This window comes from Haliaeetus albicilla, chromosome 23 (genome assembly GCF_947461875.1).
Source record: "Haliaeetus albicilla chromosome 23, bHalAlb1.1, whole genome shotgun sequence".
Classification (NCBI taxonomy): domain Eukaryota; kingdom Metazoa; phylum Chordata; class Aves; order Accipitriformes; family Accipitridae; genus Haliaeetus; species Haliaeetus albicilla.
Window position 1 is genome coordinate 5,122,654 of NC_091505.1, and position 22,420 is coordinate 5,145,073.

The 22,420-nt window shown below is 49.7% G+C and overlaps 3 protein-coding genes and 1 long non-coding RNA gene across 8 annotated transcripts in view; 3 read left to right on the top strand and 1 right to left on the bottom strand.

Moving 5' to 3' along the window:
- LOC104322086 (synaptotagmin-like protein 2) overlaps window positions 1-2,087 on the top strand; it is a 39,147-nt gene extending 37,060 nt beyond the window's left edge. For 2 of the 3 annotated variants that reach the window (XM_069810984.1, XM_069810985.1), the window contains exon 17: window positions 410-2,087. In XM_069810984.1, the coding sequence (XP_069667085.1) occupies window positions 410-555 (146 nt within the window). In that variant the 3' untranslated portion in view covers window positions 556-2,087. The remainder of the gene's footprint in view (window positions 1-409) is intronic. The other variant, XM_069810986.1, reaches the window with a different exon arrangement.
- Window positions 2,088-9,823: 7,736 nt separating this feature from the next.
- On the bottom strand, window positions 9,824-11,610 carry LOC138690700 (uncharacterized). Its single transcript, XR_011329459.1, has 3 exons — window positions 11,277-11,610; window positions 11,013-11,090; window positions 9,824-10,203 (listed from the first exon to the last, which is right to left on the bottom strand). It is a non-coding gene; the product is annotated as an uncharacterized lncRNA (long non-coding RNA).
- A 158-nt stretch (window positions 11,611-11,768) lies between these two features.
- On the top strand, window positions 11,769-12,338 carry LOC138690792 (uncharacterized). The gene has a single exon (XM_069811693.1). It carries the CDS (start codon window positions 11,769-11,771, stop codon window positions 12,336-12,338), a length of 570 nt encoding a protein of 189 aa, XP_069667794.1.
- A 471-nt stretch (window positions 12,339-12,809) lies between these two features.
- On the top strand, window positions 12,810-21,329 carry RAB39B (RAB39B, member RAS oncogene family). Of its 3 annotated transcripts, XM_069810997.1 has the most exons (4): window positions 12,810-13,111; window positions 17,511-17,731; window positions 18,599-18,691; window positions 20,066-21,329. In XM_069810997.1, the coding sequence occupies exons 1-3, from the start codon at window positions 12,897-12,899 to the stop codon at window positions 18,655-18,657; spliced, it is 495 nt and encodes a 164-aa protein (XP_069667098.1). In that variant the 5' UTR covers window positions 12,810-12,896; the 3' UTR covers window positions 18,658-18,691; window positions 20,066-21,329. The 3 variants fall into 3 exon arrangements, with proteins under 3 accessions (XP_069667098.1, XP_069667097.1, XP_069667095.1); XM_069810996.1 differs by having other exon boundaries at window positions 12,811-13,111; window positions 18,599-21,329; XM_069810994.1 differs by having other exon boundaries at window positions 12,812-13,111; window positions 17,511-21,329.
- The last annotated feature ends 1,091 nt before the right edge of the window (window positions 21,330-22,420 follow it).

A 22,420-nucleotide genomic window follows, 5' to 3' on the forward strand; every position in this document is an offset into this window, starting at 1 on the left:
TCATATATTTGCTTCATACACAAATGAAGTGTAGAGCAAGACAATTTTGACAAATACCCCACCCTGTCCACAAGAAGGTCTTTTAAGGGGAAACAAGCCTTTTAGACCTTCTTTGCTCATGCCAAAAGATGCAGAAAGCACTTGAGCCCAGTATTGCTTCCCTTGGCAGGTTATGTTTAGGGTTCCTGCATTTTGTGGCTTTTACATTGACTTCATTCTGAACTCTGGTGTAAAAGGGAGTTCATTAGCAGAAGAACAGGAGGTATTTAGAGCGCAACTTGCTGAGGGGAGGCCAGCACTTTTTACATTAAGGCACTGCCTGCAACAGTTACATCCCATTGAGTATTTTTGCGTGGGATAGAAACTCTTTGTGTAGCTCCCAACATTGCAGTTTTCTTGTTCTTTTCAGGTTTGAGCTATGGCATCTCTGTGGACTGGATGGACTCCACGCAAGAGGAGGTGGCCTTTTGGCAGGAGATGATGTCAGCTGCGAATGAATGGATTGAGGGATTGCTGCCACTGCGCTCACTGGCAGGGAGGAAAAAACTGAAATAACCCACCATTCATGCCATAGAAAGGCTGAATGTGGTCATTAGAATTAAGAAACTTCCTGCACCGTGGTGATAGAGACCATGCATGGGGCTGGCAAGTGTCAGGTTAATAAGGCAATTGATGGACAGCACTTTGGAGATGTTAAATGTTAAGTACTAATTCCCTGACAGAGGACATGGAAGCTGCCAAACTGATGCTATACTTTATTTTGACCAAGAAGAAACTTCATTTGCCTTTTTATTTAATCATTTATATTCGGTATCTTTGAATTCCGTTCAGCTCTGGGAACGTTGGCAGAAGGAAAAGGAGATGAGATATTTTTGTTTTTTACTGTTTCTTGTGCCATTGGGTTTTTTCTGTGCAGAGATGTAGTTGTACTAAAGCAGCAGCGTGGTATTATTCATATTCCCCTGCAAGTGGTACACTTTGTACTTGATGTAAAATTGCTCCCAGTCACCAGCAGCACAGTCTGAGAATGGGAGCTTTGCGTTTGTCGCTGGTTATAACACGTTTCTAACATGAGGAAACTTGAGATCCAAGGTGAATCTAAAGAAAGAGAGGACTATTTGAAACAGAAAATGAAGCAATCTGAGGAGCATAACAATGAGGATTTCAATATATAAATTTCTTTCTGCTTTAATATGAAAGAGAGAAGTGATGGTCCTGCAGCTAGTGGAATTTTGCAACGAGGGGCTGTTTTCCTAGCTTTCCCACAGGCTTCCTCAGTGACCTCAGGCAAGTTTCTCTATGGAAGGACAGTTTCAGTGCAATATAAACTGAAGTGCTTGCCCAAGTGTAAAATACGGTTACATTGCTGATGGGCCTAATCGCACCTTCGAAATGCCTTGTGTGCAAAACATTTCAATACGAAGTAACGATGTAGGAAACAGTCTCACATTAGCCTGGCACAACGGGTCAGGAAAGAAAGGTCAAAACCACTCTGGAAGGCAGGAGATGTTGGGAGCCGGTGGGAGAGGTAAGTAGGGAGTGAATGACCGCGAAGGGTAGCTGCAGAGCTGCAGTTGCCTGGGGTGGTCTCCTGCCTCTCCGTGCCCTGCTGCCCGTCTGGTCTTCCTTTCACCTGATGCCTGTCAGCGAGTTGTCCGTGGCTGGAATTTCCTTTTTGCCAGTAGCTTGCAAGAACTTTGCGTCTGGCGCATTGACCGTGGCAGAGTGGCGTTGTGAATGCGTTTTGAAATGCAGCTTTGTAATTTCTATTTTGGATGTACATGTTGTGATTAAATAGAATGTTTTTCTTTAGTCATCAACTGGTCTCTTTGTACCTATTTTTAGCATGGTCTGAGTAACGAAAAAGCAAGCAAAAGAGGTGTTAAATTTTGTCATGTCAAAATGAACTATTTTTGCCCACGGGCAAGTGAAACGTTGTGGAGAAATGTTTTTTGTAGCTATCCTACCCTAGATTCTGGCTCTGTGAATATTTTTATATTCTTCTTTAATGTATCGATTTTATTGAACTCAAGCTTAAATTTTCAGCTTAGCAAAGATGGTTGTAAATAAATGAATGGAAAAATGTACACTTAAAATAACAAGACTTTTTCATGAAATTAAGGCATTTAGGAGACAATCAGCAGCTTTCATGGGGAAAAAAAAAAGGAAGAAGATGGCTTTGCAACTGGAAAAAGATAATAGTTGAAAATATACCAGTCATAGTACTGAAAGCACTAAGAGAGAGTCTGTAGAGCAACAGAATTAAATAACGACTATCTAATGAAGAACCTGATATATATAGCATGTTGGCCCAAAGATATTTTGTATGGGCTCCAGCCTGGCATGTTTTGTTCACCAAGGTTTGGTCATTTATTGCCTTTGTGGGATAAAATAATGATATTGGGCCTAAGATGAGAGTTTTTAAATTATTATCTTTCCCTGTTTAGGTGCCGAACATGTGAATATGTATGCATACACATAACCTACCTACTACGAGGAGCCCTGCTCATCGGAGCGGTGGCTTGTTGCAGTGAAGTTCCCCGCAGGACTGCTGCTCTCGCCCCGAGCGCTTCCCTATCCCGCAGGGTGCTCCCGGGGCGGGAATTTCTGCTGTGGCTGCGAACACGGTCGGTAACACCGGGGGCTTCAGCTCGGGCAGGTCCGGGGCTCTTCCTGGAGGGTTCAGCTGACTCCATCACAAAAATGGAGTCATCCCGCCTCCTCCTCCTCTTCCTCCTCCTCACATGCAGCGTTAGTACATGCGGTTGTGACGATGTTGCCAAAACTGCTGTTTGCATCAGTGGAGCTGACAATAGTTGTGTTGGTGTGCTGGTTTTGGCTGGGATAGAGTCAATTTTCTTCACAGTAGCTGGTATGGGGCTGTGTTTTGGATTTGTGCTGAAAACAGTGCTGATAACACAGGGATGGTGTAGTTACTACTGAGCAGTGCTTACACACAGTCAAGCCCTTTTCTGCTTATCACCCTGTTCCACCAGCGAGGAGGCTGGGGGGGCACAAGAAGTTGGGGGGGGGACACAGCCGGGACAGCTGACCCCGACTGACCCAAGGAATATTCCAGACCATACGATGTCATGCTCAGCAATATATATAGCTGGGGGAAGAAGAAGGAAGGGGGGGATGTTCGAAGTGATGGTGTTTGTCTTCCCAAGTAACTGTTAACATGTGCTGGAGCCCTGCTCTCCTGGAGATGGCTGAATACCTGCCTGCCCATGGGAAGCAGTGAATGAATTCCTCATTTTGCTTTACCTGCGTGCATGGCTTTTGCTTTACCTGTTAAACTGTCTTTATCTCAGCCCATGGGTTTTCTCACTTTTGCTTTTCCAATTCTCTCCTCCATTCCACTGTGAGGGAGGGAGCGAGCGGCTGCGTGGGGCTGGGTTGCTGGCTGGGGTTAAACCACGACAGTTGGTGTTTCAGAAAATTAACATCTTTTTCATCGGTGGTGCCAATAAGGGGAGAAAAAGGGTGTCAGTGGGCCAGTTTCATCCCAGTGCAGTCGCTTTTATGAACTTGGCCCATGACTTTGTCAACAGATGATTTTTTGTATTCAGATTCCATTGAGGTTCTTTGTTAATCTTTTGGTGGCTTGTTTATTTAAATTAAGCCCCGATTAACTTAAAAAGCTTTCTTTGGCATTTAATAGTTTATCAGAATAAAAGGTTACACTGCCAAACCACACGCACATTTGTAACACAGCTATGTCTGAGGTAGTAAAATTTTCCGTGCCGTACCTGTTTCACTTACTGCACAGAAAGCACTTTATCAGAAAAAGGCTTAAGGCACTTTTATTGTCAGTGTCATATGGAGGAGTGGAGGAGCTTGTGAGTATAAGGTTAACGGCCTGTTTGTATATGGCTTATGATGTTGACATTCGTTGTCTGTGATTGCTACATGTCTGCCCATCGGCACGGGCTGATGATAACATGAGTTGGGTAGCAACTGGTAAAAAAAAAGAAAAAAACAGATGGAAAGTTTTCTGACTGTATTTACTAGTTCATTGTAGAATGGGTTAAGCAAAGTTCCATAAGAAGGTAAGACTTCATGCATATAGTAGATGTGTTTCAAGTCTCTCATCTCCCTGAATACGAGCATGCAGGTACCAGTGGTGCAGCGGGAGCTGGCTGCGGTCGCTGAGCTCTTGCTGGATACAGAAGTGACCCCAGGGAGCGAGCAGGCCTATGAAAGCTGGGTTGCAGGCTGGGACCTTTAGGCACTACCTTCTTAATACAAAATACAAACCTCAGTATCTACAGTAGGGCTGGGCAGCTGCTTTCCATGCGTGCTCTGCATTTGAGAGTGAATGTGCTTCCTTTGAGTTTATGCCTTACTTGTATAACTTTTTCTCAGGAACCTTACAAGCAAAGAAACCCGAGAGAAACCAAGAATCTAGAAAGTATTTCTGCCCCATCGGGCAAATATAATCTGTGGCCTATGTCCATTCAAAACAGTTCATATTACAGATATCAGAAACTATTAAAAATAGTTTAGAAGCTAACTAAAGAAGAGAAAGAAAGAAAGAAGTGTTAAACAACATTCAGTGAATTAGTGTGTCAGAGGAGATGGGAAAGAAGTGGTTGAATTAATTATCCGTTACTAAATATTTGCTGAGCTTTATCCTTCACCAAGACAGGAAAAAAAATTTGAAGTACTATGGAGATTTGGGGAGAAAATTACGCTGGCTAAATAAACCCATGTAATAACATTATCTATTGAAATAAGAAGTGCTGTATTTTTACAGGCTTGTTAAATTAAGTCAAAAAATGTATTGAGTAGACTGGTGTATCAAAAACTGAATAAATAAACAAATACACTTCAGTTCCTGATAACGAAGAGTGAGCATATTCAGCACCAGGTTTGGTTGGTTGTTTTAGCTGGCTGGTCTGTACTTCAATATCTTTCATGGCTTAATCCTTTTTCTTTTCCACCTGCCTACATTCCACCCCTCAGGTGTCCTGGTCGGCTGCTGTTACTATTAAACCAGATGCCCGGGAGGCGATGTCCCTCTGTGCGCTGTCGCAAAGGTTGTCAGAAGACATTGGGAAGCTCACTGTAAAGCACCATGCAAAAGCACGTTTGCAAAGACGCTGTAAGGTATGTGTTACCGGTGCTGTGCTGCTCTCGGCAGCATTGCTACTGCGCAAGGTCCTACTGACCAGCGGAAAGTTCTTGAGACAGAAGTCCCTTCTGATGGGGTTGGCCAGGAGCAGCCACTTTTTTCCCCAGGGGCTGCACTTTTTGGGAGGCTCCTTGTACTGGTGGCTCTGCCATGAGGAGCGGCTCTCCCAGTGAGGGTCAGGGTGAAGTTTGTGGGGTCACAGGAGGACTCTGAGTGTGTTTTGGTGCTGCAGTACCAGCTCCTGGCCTGTCGTGAGCAGGACATGGCTGACTTGTAGCAATGAGGTTTGAGCAAGAGCGGCCAACTCCAGGGTGGCCGTTCCCACTTTTGGGACGTTAGCCAGCTTCTCCCACCCTTCAGAATGCATTGGTTGGTTGGAGGGTGCTGGGTCAGCTCACAGCAGCACAAAACTGAGCATCAGCCTCCAGGAGGCCCGTGGAGAAATTATTATTAATGGCTTGTATGAGATCTCTTTCTTCTGAGAGAGGGATGGGCATGGTGGAGAGCTGGAAATGTCTCCTCCAGGGGCCCTACAGGAGTTCAGCAGCCCTAGACCAAGCTCCTTTGGGTTTTGCATTAATTTCCCATTCACTCAGCTGAAATGCCTCGTGTCAGATAGTAAAATCTGAACAAAGTTGGGTGAAGACGTCAGCAGGCAGCAGCATCCTAGGAGGAGTGGAAAAACACAAACAGGAGCAGGGTCTGAGCTTGCCAGGTTTGCTGGTCGAACCAGGTCCGTGCCAGAGGGCTCCAGTTAGCATTCCTGCTGGAGAGGGGCCAGTGGTGGTACAGTCATTTCCCTGCAAGCGACCTGAAATAGGTGCTCACTTAAGCAGGCAGACACTTGCTTTTTAAAATGCTGTAAAATCACATTATGGCTGGACTTGTCTCTGGGCTGCGACAGTCCAGCCACCATTGTAGACCCAAATGACCTAAACCAGCCCTCCTTTAATAGATCGTTTTAGGAGGAAAGGAAGGAGTCCTGAGTGTGAAGGCATTTCTGCTGGTCAGTTTTGCTTTTTTTTCCAGGACTGTAGTCAGGGTTTAGCAAATTACTTGGCATCCTGTATTTTTCAAAATGGAAAATATACAGCACCACAGAGCCACAGTCCTACCCCCTGCAGCACCTTAAAGACCCCCACAATTAGTCATCAACAGGCGTTACAGCTTCTGATAAAAAGGCATGTGTTCAGCGGTGTTGAACAGAGCAAACGCAAGTATATTTTGCTTTTTCTCACTCTGCCCTGCCTGTGCTGCTGCTAAACTCGAGTGTACCAGTGGGAAGAGAAATCAGATTTCATGCATCTAACAACCCGTAATGCCATTCTGCTAGTTATTAACAATCCACAGTAGCTCTTGAGCTGCAAGCAAGCAGTCGGAGCTCTGGACTCAGGAGGGGAAGCTAGGGAGCTGTTTTCTGGCAATGTAAGTGGCTCAGACACCCGGTCTGTAGGAAGAAAAATCACAATACCCTCTTTTCCTCTCCTCCTCTCTCTCCCACTCACCATTACTAATTTATCCTGATGGTAATGGCTTTTATTTGCTCTAAGCAGATCCTGTTCCCTTCCTGGGAAGACTTGAACAGCTACAAGGACATGATATTCCCAGTGGAGGATCTGTTCTTGGATTCAGGCAGACTCAGGCAGATATAATGATCTCTTGATGGGAGCCCCCCTTTTTCGATCAGCCAACCCATGACCATTTTAATGTGATCGTAATCTGAAATAAGACACCGGGAGCTGCATCTGGACTAAGCCATCCCATGGTAATGAGCTGACGTTTAATTTATTGTCACAGGGAAACAGTTTGCAAATGTTTTACGTCTCTTCAAGAACCCAGCTGACTTGCTTGGCGTGTGCAGGCCGTCGGGGCTGGAGGCTGTGTCCTGTGGGTGCTGTGTGGCACCAGAGGGTGGCCCTGCCACTTGCGGGGATGCAGGGACAAGCTTATCCTCTGTGCACGTCCACCCGTGTGGATCACACTGTACGGGAGTTTAATCTCCCCTGTCTGTTCAGGTTGCAAAGCAAATGCTAACACTGCCCTGGAGCACTGTTATTGACTCAAAAAGCCTCTCTGGTTATTTCTGAAGTTTCTCTGCATCTGTGTCTCTCTCTCATTCTCCCACCGGCACGGATCCTGGCTGGCTTTGCAGCCCTGTCTCTGGGGTGTTGTTAAGCTCCTTGGGAGGAGGCAGAGCCTCCTGCTCAGGGGATGGGGCAATTCAAGCTGTCTGAGGTTGGGCAGCTGCTCTGTGCTGGGCCCTTTATTCCTCTGCGGCCAAGGGAGAGAGCAGTGGTGGTGGAGGATGGTTCATCCCACCAAGCTGAGTGGGATAAATAGGTCCGAGGTGTTCCTGCCTCTCTCTGTTGGCTACAGAAGGAGCCTGGACACCTCGTGTAGGAGAGACATTTAGGTGATGTGTTCCTATATTAATGGGGGGACCATTAATGGGACAGCCAGCATCACTCAACCATGACTATATTTATCAAGCCTGTGTCTGCTCTACTGCTTTTGATTTGATCCCAGTGTGACACTGGGGTTCCAGTGGTACCTCTGCAGGATGCCACCCCTGGAACCCCAACCAGCACGCTTGGAGCTGCCCTGGTGCACAGTGCTCCGTTGCTCACTAGAAGCATTTTGCTGACAGGTTGGCGGCTGGGGAGGGAGGTTAGACAGGTTTCCTGGGGACAGAGGCTGCCAGTCTGCCACACAAGTCCACCACTACAAGAAAGCACTTTAGCCCAGCCAAAAGCCAAGGTGGGACAGAAGCTTCACCATGTGCCTCCTGGCATTCAGCCCTGCCTGTGCTTCCCTCCTGCTACTGCTCTTGGAGGCTCTAAGGCTGTCACTTCGTCACAAAGTCCTAAATTATGCTCCCAGTGCCTGCTGTCAGCTGGGCTGTCAGTTCCTGAGCACCCTGTGGTGCCCTTGGCTTTGCGCTTGTCTGCACCACCCTGAGCAACTGTGGGCATCATATAAATAATAAACATTAATTCGCTTAATACCTTCCCTCTGTCCTGGGTTTTACAGCAGCACGCATCAGCTAGCAGGTCATGGGTGCAATCACGTCCCTGTCAACAGTGTAATCTGTCTCCGTGTCACATCTCCTGGACAGGCCTAATTTAACAGGGATGTTTTTTGGAACTAGCTAATAAATTGTTTGCTATGTGTGGTTAGCCAGCCCCGTTCTCAGCAATCCCATCAGCCTGGTGTGTGGCCCGTCACTGCTCTCAGTAAGTAACGAGTGCAGTTTATCTCTGTGGTGATGAGCAGCTCCATTGGGAGTGGGGCTGGGATAGAAAACCTGCGAGTGCCGGGGACATCAGCCTGTGGGTTCGGATGCTCTGGTTCACCAATGTGTTGCGATCGCTGCACCTTCCCAGGCTGGGGCGCAGGCACGGGCCATCTCGGGCAGCTCCTGTGCAGCCAGCCCCGCAGCAAGGGATTGTGTCTGATTGATTGTTTTTTGTATCCTTGGAAACTGAAAGGGCATTAAAATTGCATGGTGTATGCAGTGCCGATGCACTCTCCTCCTTGTGGTGCTGCCGTGGGCTTGGAGATGGCTTCAGCTGCCAGCTACGGGGTGCAAAGGGCACTGGCTGGTTTTGGAGAAAAACTAAACTACAACCAAACAGCAAACTATTATTTAGAGGGAAGAACTTCTGTGAAACACAGTGCTGGTGTCTGGGGAGGTGTGTCTGACTCCTAGCCATCCCTGACCATGGCTCAGTACTTTGTTTGTGGCCCAGCCACAGCAAGCCTGGTCCTCACGGCAGACAGCTCCTGCCCGAGAGGAGCGGCTTGCCTTGAAACCGTCCCGTCCCAGCCACAGGGACTGCCGAGGCTGGCGCCGGGCTCTTCACGCAGGGTTGCATGGCAGCGGTTCCTGGCATTTGGAGCACATGCCACCCACCAGGCTGAAATGGGTTGGAACTGGGCTCACAAAAGCCCAAGTATCTGCTTAGGGCTTCATCATCTAACACTAAAAGGAAGTTAATACAATTGGTCTGGGATAGACACGACAGGCAGTGCATGGTAGCAAGGGAGTCATTCTCCAGCCCTCGCCCCAGCTTTCCCACCTTAAAATAAAGTCACTAAGTAAGAAATACCCACTCCAGCGGCTGATGTGTGGATGGTTTTCGCCTTGTGCAGAAGCTGCGCACACAGGTGTGCAGAGGCGGCCCTCAGGAAGGGCTTTAACCCACGTTTGGCTGTGCGCAGGGCAGGGCTGTACGGCGGTGCTGCCTGCAACCGCGCTCGTGGAGTCCCACGGGCGCTGCCAGCAGAGGCAAGAGCTCGGCCCCTGTGCGCCAGCATGGGTTCAGCCGTGCCCTCACCCGTGCCGAGGCCGTTTTCAGGCAGCTCTCCCCCAGCACTAGCAGCTGCAGGGAGAAAGGGGCTCCTCCGGAATCGCCCCCAGACCTACGGGAAGGAGCACCGAAGGGTTGTCCCTAATCCGGGGCTGCCGACAGCCCGCAGAGCCTGCTCGGAGCGCTGCCGTCAGTGCGCACGCTCCTGCGGCTTCTCACCAGCACCCGCTGTCCTGTCCCCAGCCAACAAACCTGCTTTTGCATCAAATCTAGGTTACTTTCTGTCTCTCTCTTTCAGACACCAGATTTTCCATTTTCTAAAACGGTACCAGAACAAAGGCTCTCCCAGGATCTCATTTTCTCCTACCTTCTCAGTTGCTGCTAATTAATATCGTGACTGCCTAGTCACGCAGCGTGTGTTCATCTATATGCATGTGCTCAGAGAAGATGAAAATAATATCTGCATTATGGGATCCTGCAGGTTTATTTGCTGGGGAAAACAGGTCCCTGATTCTCCAGGAATTCCTCCAGCTACGACAGCATCTGCTGGGCAGCAGCCCACCCCTTGGTGCTCTCCTTGGCTCCTCACAGCCCTGCGAGTCAGGGTGCTTTGGCTGCTCCCTCTCATAGCTCAGGCCGCTGCCATGACGTGTCCACCGGCACCTCTGCCTTGAGATACCACCCGGGGATGCCGCTGATGGTTGACTCGCAGGGTGTGTTAGTGAGCGCCTGGTGCCTGCTTGAGTGCAGTCAAACCTGTGGAAGAAAGGGAATGGGGCGACTGTGCGTGCGAGTGCATGGGGAGGAGAGGAAAACAGTTAAGAAAACCCACAATTTGTTGTGGGCTTGAACTAATGGGTGTCAAACACGCAGAAATCATATGGCAACGTGCAATGGATCCGCACAAAGCATCGCTGGCAATGAGTCACTGGTTAATGTACTGCTACCTCAGATTTATAGGTTTAATATTTTTCTGTTGCGGTGCAGATTGCCTCATTTGTTTTCTTTCCTGTCCTGAGGCACGTTAAAATAGAATCTTTTAGGGTTGTTATTTTTTAATAAATACATTTCAAAGATATTGAAAAAATTCCTTGCCGTTTATTCCTCAAGACTTGAAATGGTCTCTCTAATGTCCTAGTCCAATGTGCAAGCTGGCTAACTATCGCATACCTATATAAATGTCCTTTGTTTGAGGATCTAATGAATATAATAGCCACTATGAACATGTTTATTTCAACAGTCATCATGCAGGAGGAGCTCTTAATGAAACCATCTTTATTTAAAAAAACACACCAACGCTTTCATAAATTTAAAAAAAGAAAAAGCATCAATAGTAATCTTTTTTTTTTAATGTTTGACTTAATACACACATTTTAGCACTGTTTTAGCTCATTTTCCCTTCCAGAGATCAAAACTCTGCTCCGGCAAGTGCTGAACAAGCAGGCGCTCGAGCTCAGCCGTATCCCACAGAGCCACGCGAGCACGGCCGTGTGCTGCTGCGGCGGTGCGTGGCACTACCTGTTTGGGACAGCCCGCTCAAAACTGGGACTTAGAATCCGAGGTACCTGTGTATATGCTGCTCCACGTTCGCTGCCGCTTGGGTTCCTGAACGCTGTGCTTCGCCCTACGGAGCCAAGAACCTGCTGGAGCGGAGCGAGGGAAAACGGATTTGTTAAGGTTTGTGATATTTAAGTTGCTGGTTATTTAATGTCCGTAACTATTCATTTTTGAAGCTGTACACGCATCATATATATATATACACACACGCATATATGTATGTGTGTGTGTGTGTGGATATGCTGGGTTTCATGAGTCTGTTAGTAAGGTACCTTGCTATTACCCTTGTCCCTTTCCAGACCAGGCTCGCACGGTGCAGGTACCCAGCGCCCAGGGCGGCAGTGCAGATGCTCTCCCAAAATCCCAGGAGCACTTGGGCTCCCCCCGTTAGATGTCGATGGGAAGAAAGCCCCAGACGCAGCGGTGAGGAGCCTGAATCTCTCCAGAAATGAAGCTTGTGTTTAAAACACGGGAAGGCGTTGCGCGCCCTGCTCGACCCCCCTCGCCCGGAGGAAGAGCTGAGAAAGGTTAGCCTTGGCCTGCACCCCTTAGCTTTGGGGTCTGCCTGGCCCCCCCCAGCTTCCCCTTGGCCCTGGGCTCAGCACGGCTCCCCTCAGTCCCCGGAGATCCCCTCAGCCCCTGGCTCCCCTCAGCACCGGGCTCCCTGCAGGCACTGGGGATCCCCTCAGCCCCCGGCTCCCCTGAGCCCCGCGCCCCCCTCAACTCCAGGCTCCCCTCAGCCCCCGGGGATCCCCTCAAGCCCCATGTCCCACTCAGCCCCCGAGATCCCCTCAGCCCCCGGGGATCCCCTCAGCCCTGTGTCCCCCTCAGCCCCCGGCTCCCTGCAGGAACCGGAGATCCCCTCAGCCCCGGGCTCCCTGCAAGAACCGGGAATCCCCTCAGCCCCGGGTTCCCCTCAGCCCCCGTGTCCCCCTCAGCCCCCGGCCCCCCTCAGCCCCGGGTCCCCCTCAGCCCCCGTGTCCCCCTCAGCCCCGGGTCCCCCTCAGCCCCCGGCCCCCCTCAACCCCGGGTCCCCCTCAGCCCCCGTGTCCCCCTCAGCCCCGGGTTCCCCTCAGCCCCCGTGTCCCCCTCAGCCCCCGGCCCCCCTCAGCCCCCGTGTCCCCCTCAGCCCCGGGTCCCCCTCAGCCCCCGGCCCCCCTCAACCCCGGGTTCCCCTCAGCCCCCGTGTCCCCCTCAGCCCCCGGCTCCCCTCAGCGCCGGGCTCCCCCCCGGCCGCCCCCGCCGCCCCGCACGGTCCCGCCCCGCCCCGCCCCCGCCCGGCTCCCGCAGCGGCGGCGTTTCGGGGGTGGCGGCTCCTCCCGGCAGTGCGGTAGAGCGCGGCCGCCATTGCATCACGGCGCGCCCCGCGTTCGGCCGCGCCTCCATCCCGCAGCCCGGCACCGGCTCCGGCGCTTCAGCCGCAGGCAACGGCCGCCGCGGCGCTGCGGGAAGAGCGGGGCTCCGCGGGAGTGGGGCGGGGGGGGGACGACGACAGCGACCCTCGTCCGGGCCCCGGTGCCGGGGCCGAGGCGGCGGCCGGCGCCCGCCGGGCCCCGCGGTCCGCCCGGCAACCTCGGCGGCGGGGATGCGCCGGCGGTGACGGGGCAGCGGGGGTGCCGGGCAGGGGCCTGCGCTCGGCCGCCATGGGCCCCGCCTGAGCGGCCGCGGCGCAAACAGCGGGGCCGGCCCCGGGTTAGCGGCGGTGGAGGGGGGGGGGGGGAAGGAAGCAGGGGGGCCAGGCCCGGGCCGCCGCCGACCCCCGGGGCTCCGCGCTCCCGGCCTAGCGGCGCGGCGCCCCCTGCGGGCGAGCGGCGGCGGCGGCCGCCCCCGGGCCCGCGGGCCGGGCATGGGCGGCGCGGCGGCGGGCGGGCGCTGAGGCGGGCGGCGGCAGCATGGAGGCCATCTGGCTCTACCAGTTCCGCCTGATCGTCATCGGCGACTCCACCGTGGGCAAGTCCTGCCTCATCCGCCGCTTCACCGAAGGGCGCTTCGCCCAGATCTCCGACCCCACGGTGGGCGTGGATTTCTTCTCCAGGCTGGTGGAGATCGAGCCGGGCAAAAGGATCAAGCTGCAGATCTGGGACACGGCCGGGCAGGAGCGGTTCCGGTGAGAGACCGGCGGGGCCGGGGCCGGGAGCTGCGGGGCTGGGGCCGGCGTCCTCCTCCTGTGCCCTGCGTGGGGGGGGGGTCGCCGCCGGCTGAGCCGTTTTGCGAATGAGACAAAGAAGAGTCAAACGGCACCTTTTGCGTCTTACCCCCCCCCCCCCCCCCCTTTGGGGTGGTTGTTTGTTTGGGGGTTTTTGTGTTTTGCAGCGCTGCCCCCAAAACGCGGCGGGGAAGCGTAACCGCGGTGTGTACCTGGGACTCGTGTCCACCCCCAAATGGCCGCCCGTGGGGTGGGTAGGGTGGAGGAGCGGCCCCGCTGCCCCTGGGGAAGGGGACGGAGCCCGCAGGCAGCGCTGGGGTTCGGGGCTGTTTGCCGGGAACCGCGCATCGGGGGATGCGGCTCGGCGGGGAGAGCGCCCGCTCCCCGCGTCTGCGAAGAGGCAGTAACCAGGATGCTCACAGATGAGCACGCTTGCGTTCGGGCTCGCTGGATGCAGCGGAATACGTGGTTTGGTTTTTGGTTTGGTTCTCTGCAGCCACAGCAGAGCTCGGCTCTCCGCTAGGACGGAGGAAGGCCGGGACAAACCCTTGGCTGTGGCCGTGCGGGGATGGCGGGCGCTTTCTGGAGCGTGTCGCGCTGAGCGCTGCACGGGCACAAACAATTCGAGAGGTTAAAAGCGACAGCCACGAAGGCTCGGTGAGGAAAAATCAAGGCGGCGTGTGGGACCGTGCCGAGGGTTTCCCACAGAGCCCTCTGGTAGAAACAGCAGTCGTGGTTGGATCAGGCTCGGCCCCAGCAAAACAGGGGGCTGGTGGTGTCTGGGGACGCACGCTGCTCGGACAGCGCTCGTTTGGAAGGGGTGCGAGTGTACCCTCAGCGCTCTGCCTCCTGTTTGCTTGTATTTTTCGTGCATCTTTAACCCTCGTCCGCTCTTTCATCCTGCTCCCTCTGGGAGCACTTTTCTTGCTCCCCATCTCTGTGCAGCTTCACGTAGCTTCTACTTCTGTGCTGTAATGACTCGCCTGAGGAGTGTTTTGGTTTCATTCAATAGGTGAAACCTCCTCTACCCCTACCCCTCTCACCACCTTCCTTGGCATCTGTGGCGCTGGCATCTGGCCCAGGATGTGCAGTAGTCGATCCTTTTATCCACTGACAGGTTTTTCTTCTGCTACCTTGCAGCCTTTCGAGGTGAGGAGCTGCTGCTTTATTCTGCTGAGAGAGGAGGTGCTTTAGCTTGCAGTTGCATCAGCTTCCAGCTTTGGATCTCAGGCTGAGGTCTGTAGAAAAGATGCCTGGGTGCCGTCCCCTGCTTCTGCCTTTGCCGTGAAGAGCAAAAGCTGTTGGATGGCTTCAATTTCCTTTCTCTTGCACATTAGGAAGTTCGGGGCCCTGGAGGCTGCTTACCCTTAGTGCTAGTGGTTGACCCAGCCTGGCGCTCGGGTTGTAAGCACGATGAGCAGGCGACCTTCAGCGCAAGGGCAGGCTGCACTGCTGCGATGGGCAGCAGCATTCAAAGGCAGGAAGAGTGTAAAAGGGGCAGGAACAGTGAGTGACATAAAAAAAACACATCGTGCAACTTTGAAATGCCCTTGCCAAAGCGCAGACTTAAATTCCCGATGTGAAAAGCTAAAGGGAAGTGAGCAAACCCAGGTGCCTTTATGGTGCACTCTGAAGTATGAAAAAATCAGGCAAAAAGTCTGTTTTGTGTTTATCCCTTTCAAGTCACCATTAGCCCTGTGACAAATTGTGCCCCATAAAGACAGCAGCTCCTGGGCTCCTCCTGCAAGCTATTTTTCTTGGCAAAAGGCAAGGTGTAGCTGTTACTGGAATAAGCTGAAGCCTCTCAGGCTTGTGGGCATAGGCAAGAAGCATGATGGTGCAGGTGCTCTCTAGAACCCTTAAACTTTTTTGCGATAGCACAGGGAATTTCCTAAGAAGGAAATTCATAAGAATGAACTCTGCTGTTTCACAGAGTTCTCTGATTTGAGCATTCTGGTCTGCTTTGCATAGTTTAACAGCTGCCCCGTGAGGAAAAAAAAACCACTGTAGTTATTTTGAAGGCACCTTTTCTGGTCTGGCATTTTCTGGTCTGCAGCTGTGCTACATTTCTGCTCTTCCTGACCCCTGTTGTGAGCTCTTTCACTCTCCATAAATTAGAAGCAATTTCTGTGCAGTCGAGGCTTAAATTACAGTTAAGCACGTGCCATTCTATTTTGCCAGATCAGGCCCCAAACATGCTGCCTGGGGCAGCGTTGAGGCTGCTTTGGAGCTGTAGAAGAGCAAGGTCCAATTCTTCCTGGATCCAGCAGGTTTTGCCCATCTCTGGTTGCTCAGATACAGTGATTTCCTTGTCTGAAACGTGATGTTGTGTAACGCTAACAAAAGCAAAAGCATGTGCAGCCCTCACTCCCTGGAACTGTGTACCACCACCTACAGAAGAGCTGTTTCCTTCCAGCCAGCAGCTCTCCCTTGGCTGAGAGGGAAAGACTCGAACAAACAGGGGCAGACCCCGGGTTTGAGAGTCCCCACCATGGCTACAGAGCAGGGGAGCATTCCCAGACAGAGCCAATATCTTTATGTTAAAACTTGGCCAAAATACGTGCAAATCCCCATACTGCTCTGCATGAGCATGTATGAGCATGGCAGGAGGAGGGAAGGTAGGAGTCTTGGATGGGAATTGGGGAGTGATGAGCAGCATGAAGGCAATATAGTTTGCTTTCTGCGGGTCAGAAAGGAAAACAGTCTGTGGAAAAGGCTTTAAGAAAAGGCACTGAGACCTTCACCTAGTTTTACCTCAAAGCAGTGTTCAGGTTAGATCCTGTCATGTCTTTCAGATGTACCTGAGCATTGTTGATGTTGGCGGGAGGAGCCAGGACTGATGGCACGGAACACAAGGGAGAAGCAGAAATGCCTGTGACAGTGTGGGGGTGAATTCAAAGCGCCAGTATCTGTTTGCAGCTGGCTAGATAGCAAAAGGCAGATCTAATTCCCTCAGTGCCAAATGTGCAGAGCTACTGTTGTCCCTCAGCCAGATAATTAGGAGAGGAGGAATTATCCAAACACAGCCAACTATCTTTTTTCCCTCCCTTTCTGGCTTTCTTCAGTTTGGGGTGCAGATTTTCACCTGTCATTGCGTGTCTGTTGATAAAGCAATCCTTGAGAACTCCAGCTCATCCTTTCTTGGGGCAGTTTCGCTAGATACACACACTACAGGACCTAACAACAGCCTTGTGTGTCCAAAAAGGACTTGTCCCAAGGTAAAAATGCAGCAGTGCTTACATTTTCCTGGCAAGGAAAGTTCGGGCCCGAGCGTGAATTCCTTCAGGGACTGAAATCGATCATTGCTTCTGGATTTAGACAGAATCCATGACTTTGCAGAAACACCACAGTTTTAGAGGTTCTTGGTTTTTCCACGTGTAGCAGTCATTGAACTGTAGCTCTGCTCAGCCTCACGGTCTCAGCTTTGCTCCATCGCCCTGTGTTAGCTGATTTCATGTGCTGCTTCTGGCTGCGTTGAAGTCTCCCCTTGCTCGGAAGACTTGTGGAAGATGTGCTCTATTTCTCAGCCCATGTTTCGGGGGTCTTTTTGGTAACTGTTTTATGTTGTCAGTATTTGGCAGGAACAAGACCGAGAGTAAGGCAGATTCCCCTAGGAAGCTGTTGTATCATTTTGCTGTTACTCGAGAGGTCAGACCGGCTGCTCCTGTTAGCGCATTAGCTGCAACGTCATTTTGACTGGTGGCGTAGTGGGAGAAGAGTGTAGTGGTTGGTGGAAGTCCCTGTGCCAAGGCCCTGGGTGTAGGGAGGGGAGCTACAACCCCACCATCTGCCTTCCAAACCTGTACCCTCCTGTTATGTATCTGTCAGAGACTGGGTGTTTGGTTTCAAATGAATCCTTTAATTTGTGACAGTGCTTCTAAACCAATGGGTTAGACAAGTTATTCAGAGAACCTTTACACGGCAGGGAATGGGACTCTTTAGTCTAACTGCAAAGGGCATACAGAAATCCATGATAGAAAACAGAGACCAAAAATGGTGGTGGGGATTTTGAACAGAGCTGTAATAAATCAGTGGGGCAGTTACCCAAGGATGAAATCTTTAAGCCAAGATTAGTTGTCTTTTTGAATTACAAGCTCTACAGAGCACAAGCTAAAAGTGACAAAACATTGCCTGAATGGCCGCCTCTGCCCTGCATTCTCTGTATTCTGCAGGGTAGACAGAGTGGTGGTAATGCTGCTTTCTTAAACAAAGACATATATTCAGAAGGGCTACATTTGGCTTAAGAAAAAATAAAATCAGAAGACACAAACAAACAAACAAACCCCCCCATGAAACTCGCTCTGCCCTTCTTCCCAAACAGCTATAACTTATACTTTTGTTGTGGCTCATTCATTTCCAGGTCCATCACCAGAGCCTACTACAGGAACTCGGTTGGCGGACTCCTCCTCTTTGACATTACAAACCGCAGGTCCTTCCAGAACGTCCACGAGTGGCTAGAGGAGACCAAGGTGCACGTCCAGCCATACCAGATCGTCTTTGTTTTGGTAGGTCACAAGTGTGACCTTGACACACAGCGGCAAGTCACCAGGCACGAGGCTGAGAAACTGGCTGCTGCGTATGGTATGAAGTACATTGAGACCTCAGCTCGGGATGCCATTAACGTGGAGAAGGCTTTCACTGATCTGACTCGAGATATATACGAGCTTGTTAAAAGGGGGGAAATTTCAATCCAGGAGGGATGGGAAGGGGTAAAGAGCGGGTTTGTCCCAAACGTAGTGCACTCTTCAGAAGAAGTGGTGAAATCAGATAGGCGATGCTTGTGCTGAGCTCTTCTAGTGAGGCAAGTGGTGATGAACTCTACTAACCAAACGTACTTTACTAAGTGAACTCAGTGTGACAGAAGGGAGAGCAACACTCCTGTTGTGAACAGCCTCCCACGTTGTTTTGGACACCAGAACAGACCCCAGAAAGAAATGTTCTGTTCCAAATAACCTTTCAGAACTGGGGGCTGCAAATCTAAAGGAGAGTGAGTGAGGGTGCATGTAGATGTTGTAAGGAGACAGGAAGCAGAGATGAGGGGCTGCACGAGACAGAAGAGAGTATACAGAGAGCTGAATGGGCTGGCACATGCCAGGGTACTGTACATGTCCTCTTTTAAGTAAATCCATAGCTCCATGCTGGGTATTGAAGCCACAGTATGGGTACTTTAGTAGTATGACAAATAGGCAGAGAGAGAGAAAGAAAGAGGACATCTTCACTTGTGTCAGCTGTTTATTACCAGGAAGGTGTAAAGGCAGCACAGATACCGTTTCCTCGTAAGGCCAGCTCCACAGGAAAAGTTTACTGACATGGTATGCACACTTCTGAATTTTCTTTCTTATGTTCTTGAACCTAGTTCGATAGCAAAGAATATTCTGTGGGATTTAAAGAGGAAAACAGTAGTTATTTGGTTGATAATTAAAATTTAAATTATTCCCCCCCCAATAGTGCTGTTTCTTGCTGTGCTGAACTGGGATTCTAAGTGGCAACTCCGGCTCCCGTTGTAATTATTCAATGCATTTTTACACATTTACTGCCTAGGTGAGTACTCTGAAAGTACCCTGAGTTCAGGGCTTTCCAATAGAATTAAGTGCTCAAGAGCATAAAGAGAGAACCATGTCCTCATATGTTATATCTTAAGGCTGGGGTGTTGCAGCCAGGTGGGACACACCACCATTTCTGTCTTGCTAACAGCACTGTGCTGACCTTTTGGGTGTCTTACCAGCCAGGTCACAAGGAGGAATGGAAGCAGGGGCAGGAAGGAACCCAACAAAATAAAAAAAAACTTGAAAAGCTTAACTCAGGTGCATCAGACATCCTAAATGGTGAGATTTGCTTTTAAAGAAGTTAAATAGCATGGAAAGCAACAGCTTCCATCAGTACTTCCTGCTGTTAAAAGTGTCATTTTCTTTCTTGGCGTCTGTGGAAGAAAAGAACTAGCATTGGGAAGGAGGAGCACACAACAGAAGTGTCTGAGCAGGTGGAAAGGGAAGCCACAAGACAAGCTCAAGAATAAAATTTGTTTTCCTCCATATTTTAATTTGACAAAAGAGGATCCATCTCAGGTTGGTCATCATGGGATGGTAGTCGTGTCACAAAAGCTGTATGTAGGTGGATGTTTTCTAGGAATGCCATTCACCACTTAAAAGCTTTGCTTCTGCAAAGTTTTAACTTAAGCTTTTGAAGTGCAGCACGGTAACTGTGCTCCTGTAGCAAACTAGGGAAGTTCAGCCTATTAAAAGCAAACAAACAAAACTATAGTGACTTTTTTTTTAACTCAAGTTTGCAAGCTTTATATACCAAACTGCTAATGGGCAGGAGGGAGGGGTTAGGTAAAAACCACAGGAAGCATATAGTGTTTGATTTTTAGGCCTCTAAGTAGAGAAGAATAAAATTCTTGTTACAGCTTTTTAAGCTACCCCATCTATAAAAGTGTGGGTCTTCTTGATTGCTGTTGAGTTCAGACTATTTCTCCCTTTGAACTTGTTCTCACAGTTTGCAGCACATGGGCAGGTCTGTATGAAGAAAAAACCCTGTGGTTTCCATATTAAAGCTGTAACAAAACCCCCAACAAACCCAACCTAACAACCAAATCCCTGAAAATTAATAACGTTTTTATTTTCAGTGTTCTAGGAACAATTTCAGTTCCTGGGCTCTGCCAGGGAGCAGCAGTGTTGCACCTGCTGGGAGGGCACTGGTAGCAAATTAGAGGAAAAGAGGGGTGGTAATGGTTTAGCACCTTTCAGTAAGCTTGTCACTGCTAACCCCAGTTGCTCTTGAATAGGCTATAAACGTATCAAAAACCCTGTGCTAAAGCCCAGTGAATTCCAAGCAGATTCAGTTGTGGTTGAGTGCCCTGAAGATTAAGAAAAATAAAATTAAAAAAAAAAAAATCCCTTTACGAAATCTTTCTAGGTAAGCAAAGCTGGAGAAGATTGATGCAGAGCGCCACAGGAGCTTTGGCTGCTATGGGCTCTCATGGGCTGACACCAGTGGAGAGCGCAAGGTTTGCTCAGACCAGGTCTGTTAGTCGTATTTTCATGAGGGCAAGGACAAACAAGTACGAAAGGGTCAGTTTCTTCATTCCCTGAATGGAAAGTCCACCAAGCAACCGCTTTGGTCTTTCAGGGTCCAGCTGTTCACGAGGTGCCTCCTGGGTTGCCTAGCTGAGGGTAGTGGCTGTCCTCAAGGGCAGAGCTGGAGCGCTACATTAATGGCAGTCAGAAGTTGGATGAAATGGCATTTTAGCAATAGTAAATTCTATCATTCTCTGTGCAGGAGCCTGGCCAGCAGGGGAAAGGTCACTTTTCATGAGACAGCCAGTATTTATTTAATGGGGTTTGGACATTCCCCTTTACTGCTCCCAGAGAGAAATTCCAGAAAGCCTAATTCAGTAAGTGCATTCAGGCCGTCAGAGAAAATCTTCCATTTAAAAATACAAGTGTTGTAATTCTAAAGAGGAACAGTACAGAAGAAAATGTACGCGGTCTTAACTACTTAGAGGTAATAAATGGTTATATTAAATGATAGAGAAATCATTATCTACATCTTTTTCTAATTCCTTGCATTTTCTAGAGAGCTTATTAAAATATAGGAAATGTAGATTCATCTGTATAAAATTTGGAATGTTTTTTCTAAGATGAAAACTTATAGGACATGCTAAGAATTCTTTTCTAACAACTGGTTTTAATGCTTTGACTTCTAGTGCAAGAGGGACTTAGAGAAATCAGAAGGTGATACCTTTCACAGGATAAAGGTCAGGAGCTCTTTTACTCTAGGACAAAAAGAAAAAAAAAAAGCTAACTTTTCTGTGGTCTCTACCACATGTTAAAAAACAATCTGCATGTTAGATTGAAATTGCTCAGAACCTCCAGAATAAAAGCATACTATACACTTTCCTCGCTTTCTGTTATGCACTGTAACGAAATGTGAAAATAATGCTGTATTTAGCTGTCTGTATGTGACTGAAAATATGCTTGTATTTAGCAAAATGGTTACCATGTGATAATGTGAAATTCAAAACTTGTAAAGAAACTTTGGTGGTTTTTTTTTTTTTCTTTCCCCCTCCCCATTCTTTATCAGTAAGCCATCTACTACCTGTACCACTTCCATACTGCAGCCCTAACTGAAAGTCTAACATGGACTCGGGTCAACAATAAACAGGCACTCTTTGCAACAGCATCCGCTATACATTTTTCTCTGAAGTGGCCCACTGCTTAGATCTTCAGAACCAGCCAACTACCTTGCTGAGAGAAAACAGTGCAACTATAGAAACAGTGGCCATTCTAAAACAAAACACAAAACCCCAAAACAAAACCCCTGCTCCCCGCAGGAGCAGCCAAAATCAGCCTCAGCCAGCCCCTCCAGGAGGCCTTTCTCAGCAGCAGGCAGGACTAGTGTCACAGTAGCGTAAAACAGCTTCTGCAAACTGACCTTCAGTTCTTACTCAGCGTACCAAAGACCTAACAGCAAAAGGACAGAGCAATACTGGACAAGGATCACTCACAGGGAAGCTGGACCTCTTGTCTGTGAGTTTCATTTTGGTTTATTTATTTACTTCGGATCAAACAAACCACTTACCCACCCAAAACAAGAGTTATGATGGCCACAGCCATCTCCCATCCCCCTCCCAAGCCAGATACCTTTTGAACCTACCGAGCAATTCCAGCTCTAATGCTGTCCCCCCCATCCCCACCCCCTGATACCCAGCGCTGGGTCACTGGCAGTTGCACACAGTACTTATTTTGCTCGTGCAGAAATGCTTAACTTGTCATTTCATTGTGCACAACAAAAGCAGGCAATTGCTGCCTTCAGACCAGCCGGGGGGGGTGGGTGGGAGGGGAGCACGCTTTAGCCTGTTGGGATCTCATTAATCCAAATTGAAGAGAAAATTGCAAGAGAAATCAGGACGTGTTTGCAGCTGCCTTTCCTGTTATTGCTGATGCTCTTAGAAAGGGAGAGCACCAGCCTGCAGCCTGCGCAGCCCCACGTGCAGCCCAGCATGGCAGTGGGCAGATACCTGTTAGTCAAATAATACATTAGATCTAAATGTCTCTCTGCTACAGCCAAAGATACTGGAACAAACTGTATTGCCCTGCAGGAAAGGTACGGATGAGCCAAGCCCAGGTACTTACTTGTGACCTGTGGTAAGGATTTACCTTTTTTATGCCTATCCCTGCAGCTCTTAACTCTTCTACAGCCACAGTGCTGTCAAATCACTTGCTCGTATTCACAAATTCAGATGCACTGACTCGCACTCCCCATTTCACT

Bases quoted from the DNA above. Each gene is read 5' to 3' on its own strand.
- RAB39B (XM_069810994.1), top strand. From the start codon at position 12,897: ATGGAGGCCATCTGGCTCTACCAGTTCCGCCTGATCGTCATCGGCGAC. The intron at 13,112-17,510 runs GTGAGAGACCGG...ATTCATTTCCAG, and splicing joins GCCGGGCAGGAGCGGTTCCG to GTCCATCACCAGAGCCTACT.
- LOC138690792 (XM_069811693.1), top strand. From the start codon at position 11,769: ATGTCCCACTCAGCCCCCGAGATCCCCTCAGCCCCCGGGGATCCCCTC.